Source organism: Vanellus vanellus, assembly GCF_965231255.1.
Source record: "Vanellus vanellus genome assembly, chromosome: 11".
In the NCBI taxonomy this organism is placed as follows: Eukaryota; Metazoa; Chordata; class Aves; order Charadriiformes; family Charadriidae; genus Vanellus; species Vanellus vanellus.
In genome coordinates, this window is record NC_138916.1 from 11,797,509 (window position 1) to 11,807,156 (window position 9,648).

The following is a 9,648-nucleotide window of genomic DNA, read 5'->3' on the forward strand; positions in this document are numbered from 1 at the left end:
CTTGCCTTCTGCGTGCCGCAGTACACTGCATGTATGGGCCTTTTTTCAAAGCGTGAGGCATTTCTGCATGCCACCCCAGGGTGAGTTCCACTCACTGTTCTTCATACAGTCAAAACACCAATTTTTACTAGCACAAGCTGTTGCATGTAGCAACGTAACATTGAAAGTGGCTATTTTCTGGCTTTTCGTAGCTATGCTTTTAAACACCTAGCACTGAGTAAAATCAGCGCAACTTCCTCGAACCTGTTGAAGTGAATGATACCAACTAGTTAAAAAGAATCCTAGTTCACAGTTCAGAAATCGGCCTCAAAACTACAGGAGATATCGTGGAAAATAAACAGATACCATCTGATTAACAACTAAGTATTGGGACTGCTCTAAGCCCTCAGGCATCTAATTTAATCCAAATTTTAAAGTTGAATTATGGAGAACACTGGTATTCATCTGTCCTTAAAATGTTTTGTTCTTGGCTTTCCATCAATTCTGTATGATTTCTGTAAGGGGAAGTGCTTTGTGGAGAAATGCCAGTGGTGACTGTTTTGAGTGAATATACTGGTCTGTTTTTTTGTGGGTGGGTGGGTTTTTTTTTGTGGTTTTGACTTGTTTTGTTGGTTTTTTTTGTTTTTTTTTTGGGGTGGGTGGGGCAGGGTTGCAGGCAAGAGTGAAATCTCAGCTGTATCTGCCCCAAGGATACAAATTGTTATGGCATTCCTTCTTATGCAGGATGGTATCTGATACCAACCTTTAAGAACTGATATGGAAATAGGTTCTTAAAAACAAATACAGATAAGAGAGAAGCCAGACCTCATAGGTGAGGTCGGGCTAGATTTATATGATATAAGCTGGTTTCTGGTAGGTATGAGTTTTAATCACTGGACAAAAACTTCCTCTTTTAGTTACATAGAGCCTGGTATGTATAAAAGGCACCAGTTAGTCCAAGTTGGCAAGAATGAGGCATACTGGCACTCTACAAAGTTTGTGGAAGTGGTCTTTACATATACTTGGGCTTGAATTTTTTACCCCATTCCTAAATCTGCAATCCAAGTCAACATTTTTTTTTTCTTACTGATTCTTTATCATTTTCTAAGAGATACAGTAGCTTTGCATCATAATGACTGTAATGATATTTTTTGCATCTACTACTAAACACTTCTAAAAGTAGAGATTATTAATGAAATAATGTATCAAAATAGTAACGAGTATTGAAATACGGAGGCACCAATTATAACTTGCTTTGAAGTGAACATGAAGGTCGCTCTTGATACCTTTAACCTACTTCCCTCTGACTTCTGGGAGTGAAGGGGAAACAATGCACAAATACACAAAGTTAAAATTAAATGCAAGTGAACAAAAACCACAGACATTCACCTGGTATAACACTACATATTGGTTTTGTTGGAAAAATCATCTGAAGAATGGTTATCTTAATTAAAAAAAAGAAAAAAAAAAAAACACTCAAAAAACTCACTTTGGAAAGTCCAAGAAACCTGTATTTGTTTGATCTGCTTCTGTTGGTGACTTGACCGTGTAAACTATTTGCTCTAAAAGTAAATGGCAAACTATTTGGAAAGGAAACAGTAACACAATAATAGTGTTAATACATTTCTTCAAAGAGAAAGAGAGAAAACTTAGTTTTTCCTATAACACAAGCTACTTGATTAAACAAAGTTAATGCCAGAAATGAGATACTCATTGGTGTTAGTGAGGTATTCTGCTAACTTTTACTATTTGTGTCTCATAAGATTACCTTTCACATTGAACTAGCACCAGTAAGAAGACCAAAGAGAATGTCTTCATGGTGAAGTGTTTATTTCATATCTTAGATGAAAATGATCTTCTTCCTCTAGTGTCTGTTGTTACATCGACAGATGTTAGCCCAAACCTATATCTGTACAGAGACTGGTCACTCTGTTCCTTTGTAGGAAGGCTAGACAGAACCAACTGATAAAACTTGCCTTAAAACAGAATCTTTACCAAGGAGGGATTAGTGACCACTGGAAAGGACAGCAAAGTGATTTTTGCTCTTTCTCAGCCTTTTTCATTAACGACGGCTGCCTTAAAGAGCAGAAAAATCACTGGCTACCAGCCAGTGTCTGAGCTCAGCTTGGCTTCTCAAGAAGAAGTTTGAGTCTTGGGTATAAAGTCATAATTATTACAACAAGTTAGTCTCGGCTTCCCATGAGTTTCCCTCAGCTAGACTTGTCAGCCTATAAGATGCCCTCCCATAATTAAACTGGCAGAGAGATTTTTGCAGACAAACAACAAATAACACACTTTTAATTGGGCAAGGTGCCAAACCCAGGTCTTGGCCCAAAACAACTGCCCCAAGAGGGGTCCACAAGCAGTCCGACAGCCTGGACAGCTGTGACTGGTGTGCCACAAGTCATGGTAATAGTGAAGAATCTTTGCACCCTGCTCTGACCACAGGGTCTATGTCCGCAAAAAAAAAAACTGCGACAGAACCTGTTGTACATGCATCGTACTGCCATCTGGACGCAAGCTGAATTCTTTCCCACACTCCAAATGTTGTTTAATTCATACTGGCCACTGTTATCCTCTGTCTCATGCCAGGACATTTTGTGGGAGGCTATCTGGCATGGGCTGAAACAGTGCCAGGAAGTATATTAATAGATAAACAGTTTGGAGGATTGTGTACCACTGCTTGGGCCCGAAGCCGGGTCCTGCTTAGTTTACTAGAACAGATCAGATAGTGAGTGCTCTTAGAAAGTTACAGGGTTCTCCTACTTTCCTGGGACGGCCTGGCACCCCGAGGCTGATGCTATAGGTAAAATGCAAATACCAAAGGCTTCTTGGCCAGGTCAGGTTCTTCCAGAACTTTCTCATCTATCCAGCCTACTGTTTTCCTTTTTACCTGGGGTTTATAGCTTTGTTCTTCTATTAACAACAAAATCATGTGACCTACTATTGCTACTGTGACTTCTTAGTCTGTGGTGTAGATGAGAAAAAAAGAACAAAAGATTTCTTCCTTCAAATGGGAATTGTGAGGTTTTGGAGGAGACGCACTCATTGCCTTGTACAGGTCATCCACTATTGCCAAAATATCACATCAAATGGAGCCCACTCTCATCCCAGACCTTTGGCAAGGCAGATAGGAACATGAAGCAATAACCTGCCACACAATAGTCCAACCATTCCTATCTACGAACTTCATCTGGCATCATAACTTCCTGCACAGAGGCTTTTCCATATCCACATATTAGAAAAAGCAGAGGCTTTCTGTTCGCTGACTGCTAGCAGTATCAGAGTTTCAGGGGGAAACATCTGTTTGGGGGAGAGCCCCTTACAACCATCATTCACGTAAGTGTAAAATCAGCCTCCCTGCCTGAGAAACAGGCTGTCTCTGACCTGGCAAAGTTGTGGCTGGCCTCTGCCTGCTATTTGTGTGTCTGGGGGGCACTAGCATACCCTGTCCTCAAAGTGAGTAATTCTGATCAAGAACATCCAATATTTATGCACTAAGATAACTTAACACAACATCCTTCATGTGCCTGCTATCCCTACCTGGGAGACAGATTCTGCTTCATCTGTGATGACAAGTCCTTCTGAGGCTGCAAGTTTTCATATGCCATCCTCCCAAAAGTAGGAAGAAGCTATCAAAGCTACTGAAAAGAGTTGTTACCTCATGCACTATCAGCTATTGGTGCTTAGCAGTCTCATCCATGATTAGATTTTTTTTTTTTTTTTTTTTCAGTTGGACAAGGCTCCCAATTTGACAGTTGCTGTGCTAAAGAGGGGTCTGTGTGGAAATCAGCAGCCCAGGTGTTTCCTAGAGGGAACACTAAAGACAGCCAAAAAAAATTCACCCAACCAGGCTCTTGGCCCATGTGCCTGCCCTAGCTGTGCTGTTATAGGCAGTTGCTGCCTGCTCATCCTGAAGTGTTTCTTACCCACTTTGTCTTGGCAGAGTAATTTGGAAACACACTTGCCTCAGCTTGCAGTGTGACCCAAAAAGCCCTGTAAGAGAGTTTGGAGCATAGGTTCCCATTACATGCTTGTTCATGTCTGTCATCTGACCATCTCTTTTCAACTAGCTTTGTTTTTCATTTCTTTTCCAGCAGAAGGAAAGGGAGAGCTCTTTATAAGGCAGGTGTTAGAAAGCACTTCATTACAGAAGAATCCAGTAGAGTCTGCAAATTCCAATCAAAATAGGTTTTTTGTTTGGTGGTTGTTTTTTGGTGGTTTTTTTTTTTTTCCCCTAGCTTCTATGCTTGGAACATGCTGTTATCTACCACTACTTCTGGCTTGTCTAAAGTCCAATAAATATTATTGCATATCTGACTTGAACCTTTTTATGTATAACCAAAACAAGGCTTTGTTAAATCAAAACTGTCTCGGTTCAAACACAAGTATTCCCTAGAGCAAAGTATACCTTTTGTTGTAATAAACATTGTTCAAATGACCAGTGTGATACTGCAGAAAGAGCTACAAAATGCCTACTTGCACCTTATATCACATAAGCATGTTACTGATGCCTCAGATAATGAAGTGATAAATGTCTTAACAGCATACTTTCTAATTCATTTTATATTTATGAGAATATATTAGCTCTTAAATGGCATTTAACTCTGTAAAACAGTGATGAAAATATGTAACAGGCTTAAAAGACTAATATCACAAAAGTACAGACAGTTGACATAGCATGATAAATAACTTGCAGAAAAAAGCATTTACTAAGCATTCCAAATGAAATAATATTACAGCTCCAGAAAAATTATTCATGTCTGTTGGGGCTGTTTTACAACAGTGAATAATGTTTAAACATGTTGTTTTTACTACCTATATATTTATTGTCCAGAGTAGAGTTCAGATAACTTATTTGATAATTTTAAATACACTAATATTTTTTGTGCCAGGAGTCCCAGGGTAAGATCTTGGCCCTACTGAAGACAATAATAAGTCTCCCACTGCCTTTATGGATGCAAGCCAGGTGATAAGGTTGTCTTCATTTTGTTCTCCCTGGCATCATACAAAGTCGTAGGCTCCACAGTGTTGTTGTTTCAAAAAAACCAACAAAAAAAAAAAAACACCAACCAAAAAACCAACAAAAAACCTGTTCTTTCTTAGGCCAAATGTCTTTTCACTTTAGCAGGAGGAAAGCCAGAGAAGGGACCAGCAAGAGTTTGCTCTCTAGGATATGTTAAACTTCATAAAAACAATCTGTATTGTTTCAAAGACCATTCAGGCAATTTAGCCTCTGGTTATCATATGTTAGTAGTCTAACATAATAGTTCCATTAAAATAAACATGGAAACTTACGTTCTGACTTAGTATCTTGTAGAAAGGCTTACATCAATATTGCTTAAAAACTATACGGCCAAATTCCTGCCTGTTTCATCCAGGGAACCTAGGACAATGCACGCCAAATGAAGGTCTAGTGCTTTTTCTTATGTGCAGAATCTCCAAATCCACTACAAAATAACTGCTGTTGGAGGTGACCTGGATTTTTGTGAAATCTTGCTCTGAAAGACGGCATAGAGGTTCATACTTTCATATGGTATGCTGCCTATGAAAGGGCAGGGAAAAAGTAGTCCATTGCTCTACTGTAGAATTTTCTTAAAAAAAACAGCCTCTCAATAGATGGACATTAAAAAATGAGAACAATCTTCTATTTTAAGACTACCTGTTCAGTTCTCAAAAGCTTATCTGTAGGACAAGACGAGAAATGTGACTAGTTGCACATAGAGTAAAACTCAAATTTCACTGAGGGTAGTGCTAGTAGACATGTAATGTTTTTCTTTTGCATTACAATATATGACTTTTTCAGAATTATGAAGACCTGTTAAATGCTCTTAATAAGGGTCTGTCTCGGGAGTAATTCTTTTTTTTGGGGGGGGGGGGGGGGGGGAGGAGGGAACCAAACCAAAAACCTTTTTTACTGTATAGAAAACTCAATGTGAAGCAGTAATGGATGGATGTGAGGAGACTGGTGGAAGCTGAAGCCATGGAGCTAGATGTTCTTGCGTGCAGAGGTGTGGTGCTTTTTGTGGTTTGGTTTCTTTCTAAAGTACAGCTAACATCTTGTACTACTTGCATATAAGGAGCTTTTTGTTTGCACTAAAAAAATATGAGGATGCTATTGTGACAACACGTTCAGAATAAATTCAGAAAAAAACACTTCTGCCTCCTTGGAGACTCAGCTTTAAGTGGACTATTAAAGGAAATGAGGCTGCTGGGATCTCCAGCTGGCTCTTGGAAGCCAAGTGTGTGTGACAGATGGTGGGGGCGTACAAGGTAGCCTCCTGTCCTGTGCACACCCATGTGAGTCCCAGGAATGGCAGGGGTGCCGTTCCACCGGGACAGAGCAAAAGGCTGAGTAAGTACTGCAGGAGCAGTACAACCCCCTAAATGGGGTATGTTTTTTAAAGACCTGCATTGCGTTAACATCATGGAGCTCTAGTGATAAAGTGAACTGTATCAAACTGGACTTGAACAATCAGACAACCCAAGAAGTGGGCACTAGCTACAAGGAGTTTTAACAGTGCAAGTGGAAGTTATTGCTTTACAAACTTGGAAGTGCAAAGACTGGTATTGAAGAGTGTAAGCTAAACACTCAAGTTACTGTCACTTTCAGTACACATTCTAGCTGTTCTAAAATCAGTGGCCAAAATCAGACTGTTATTAGGACTTTAACCCAAATACTTCCATGAGGCACTCAGTTCGCCCTGTAAACTGCAGGGAGAATGGCCCTGGTCACTGGGATCCCCCTGAACAAGGTCATGACTGAATCCCCCACTGTAACCCCTCAGCTTCTGTGCCTGCAACAGTGACTGACAGCGTGACTACAGAACACCCACATACAGAGAGATACTGCACTGTACATATGGCAGAGTACAGAAGAAAGACCAAATCAAATCTAGCGAAAATGTAATTTTCAGAAGAGGGTGGGGGATACAAACAGCAAGTAATTCTTTAGTGCAGAAAATATGATCGCAGCTGCTTAAGAGAAAACCACCAAGTTTTCACTCCATTCCAATTTTATTCTACTGCATAGGCATCTGCCATGTATGGTCAAAATACCAGATTTTTCTTCTCTCGGATAGTACAAAGAAGGAATAGAAAAGAGGAAAATGATGAACATCAACTCTTGGCAGCTAACAAGTGATGACACAGAAAGCACTTATGGCAATCTCTAAGCATAGATATTTTTAATTTATTTAAAAGAAAATCCTATTCAGAACAGGAGTAAATTGTTGGCAGGAACTATATTACATTAATTTGTCTATAAATGTAATGTTTGTAACTTGCGCTTCATGCACTACTTCCAATATTTGGATGAAAAAGTATAGCTGTTGGTGGTCTTTGTTAGTAAGTTCGGCCTAATGGAGCTTTACAAATATAAGGAGCTGTATGACCTGTTGCTAGTTTTATTTCATTCTCTAGACCTCAAGTAAGGAAAATACAAAGCAAGTATCAAGAGTAAATACCCCGAATCTTTAAAACTGAATTGGATTTAAGACTATGCTATACAATCCTGTTCTGCTGGGAGACTATACAACGTAACACCTATTTATCTTATGAGCTCCTACAGTTTTCATCACTGCTGTATTAATAAAGCAGTTAAAATATTTCACAAAATATCTGGCATTTTTTTCCTGTTGTTGTTTAAAATATTGTTTGGTGTTGAAACCTTTCTTTTTGGGGGTAGTGGGGAAAGGCTCCAGCTGGGATAAAGATGTCTAAACTGGATGGATCATGGTGAAAAGATTTTTCTCAAAGAGGATCTTTTAACTCTCTATTTAGGTTTATTATGATCTCTAGGACAACTTTAGACATCATTCCAGACACAAGTAAGCGCAATTGATGCCAATTAAACAGCTTCAGAGACGGTGCCTGTGACTTCCATCATGGGGAGGTGGAGGTCAAACAGGTCCCTTCTGCACTTAGTGTGGGTAACCGCCCGGTGTCTGTGGCGTGCCAGCTGTGCCTGTGGTACCACCGCAGCCTGCTCCCCTCATGGCAGGGTGACCCCACGGCTGACCAAAGAAGAGTTAGAGCCCCAGAGATGTGCGTGGGGAAGGGGGTGGCCTTGAGCTGACCGCAGGTCTCTGCAGACCGGACCGGCACTGGGACGCATGCTGTGCTGGTAGTGCAAACCTACCTTTGAAGGCTGGATTTCATACAAGTTTATTGTCCCTGTTTACTCTTTGTGCAGGACAGCCTTTGATTATGGCACATCAGCAATTGTTTGTTTTGCGGAGGACAGAGGAATGTGGAGATTTGGAAATGATAGGAGGTTTTTTTTTTTAATTATTTTTATTTCTCCTTCTGTCTCATCTAAGAACTATGCGGGCCGCAGCAGTTAGCAGCATTTTTATGCTTTTTGGTGACAAGTTAGGACTTGAAAACAAAAGCCCAGGGGCTCGAGGGCCCTGCGCGCCGGCCTCTGAGGGGGAGCCTCCCCTCTGCACGGGGGCGAGCCGCTCTGGCCCGGGAGCGATAGCAAAAGCACCCGAATCAAATGCAAAAAAAAAAAACCCAAACTTTGCAGCCTCTGGATATAAAGCACAATGCATCCGATTCACGCCAACACTGCTAATTTAACCGGCTGTCATGTCATGGTTGAACGCAACTCTTCAAGGCGGTTCTCTCCCCTCCCCGGGGCAGAGCGAGCGGAGCCCGGGGCCGGCCCGTACCCCTCCTGCTCCCGCGGGGAGTCTCTGCCCCAGCAGCCGCCGGTGGAGCCGGTTACCGCTCGCACCGCCTGAGGGGCGAGGGGAGGCTTCCCGCCTCCGGCGGTGCCTGCCCGCCTGCGGGGCCGCCTCACCTCAGGGCTGGCGCGCGGGCTCGGCGGGGCCGCCTCACCTCAGGGCTGGCGCGCGGACTCGGCGGGGCCGCCTCACCTCAGCGCCAAGCCTCGCAGCCCTGCCCTGGAGCTGCCGGGGAGAGACCCCTTCCTTCCCGCAGTCGCCCCCGGCCCCATCGCTCGCGGGGCAAGGCGGCCACCAGTCCCTCAGGCAGCAGCCCCCCTCCTTACCTGCGGGGGAGACCGGCTCGCCTTCGCTGAGCTCCCCGGAGTCCGAGTCCATGCTGCAGGTACCGGCGGGGGAGAGGGACGGAGGGGCAGCTCGGGGCGGGCAGCCTGCGGCTGGCCGGAGGAGAGCCGGGAGCGAGCGGCGAGCAGAGCCTGCTGCCTCCTTCTCTCCTCCCAGCCCGGGCGCTGGGTCGGCGCCACCACATGCAGCCACCTCGCTTAGTGCCATTGGCTGCAAAGGAGGAGCGGAGACGGGCGGGCTCGGGCGAGGGGCGGAGGGAGCGGGGGCGCGGCGGAGGAACGGGCTCTTCTTTTGCCCAGCCTGTTACACAAGTTCGCTTCGCAGCCGGCGGCGTCTCCCCGCGGTGGCCGCGGCCTCCGGCGGGGCGTTGGGGCTGCCCGGTGGTGGTGGGGTGACTGCCGGGGGGCGGCGGCGGCCTCCCCGCACCGCCGGGGGGTGCAGGCCGCTGCCGAGGCAGAACTTCAGAGGACGAAAAGGACCGAAATGACAGTCCTTTCCACCGGCTGCCATCGTGTGCCCTCTTTACTTTGTCTTCTCTTCCCTTGTGGGCATCTCTGCGCTGTCGCTTTGCACTAGCTGTCTCCCTTTAATGATAAATTTCCTCAGAAATCAGTCGTTAGAACAGCGGGGGCCA

General features: G+C 43.9%; 1 protein-coding gene across 1 annotated transcript in view; it reads right to left on the reverse strand.

Annotated features, from left to right (window-relative positions):
* The window catches only part of TNFAIP8L3 (TNF alpha induced protein 8 like 3), a 47,351-nt gene extending 38,137 nt beyond the window's left edge, over positions 1–9,214 (reverse strand). Inside the window, exon 1 of the mRNA XM_082488795.1 lies at positions 8,996–9,214. Within this exon, the coding sequence (XP_082344921.1) occupies positions 8,996–9,047 (52 nt within the window). The 5' untranslated portion in view covers positions 9,048–9,214. The remainder of the gene's footprint in view (positions 1–8,995) is intronic.
* Between the last annotated feature and the right edge of the window lie 434 nt (positions 9,215–9,648).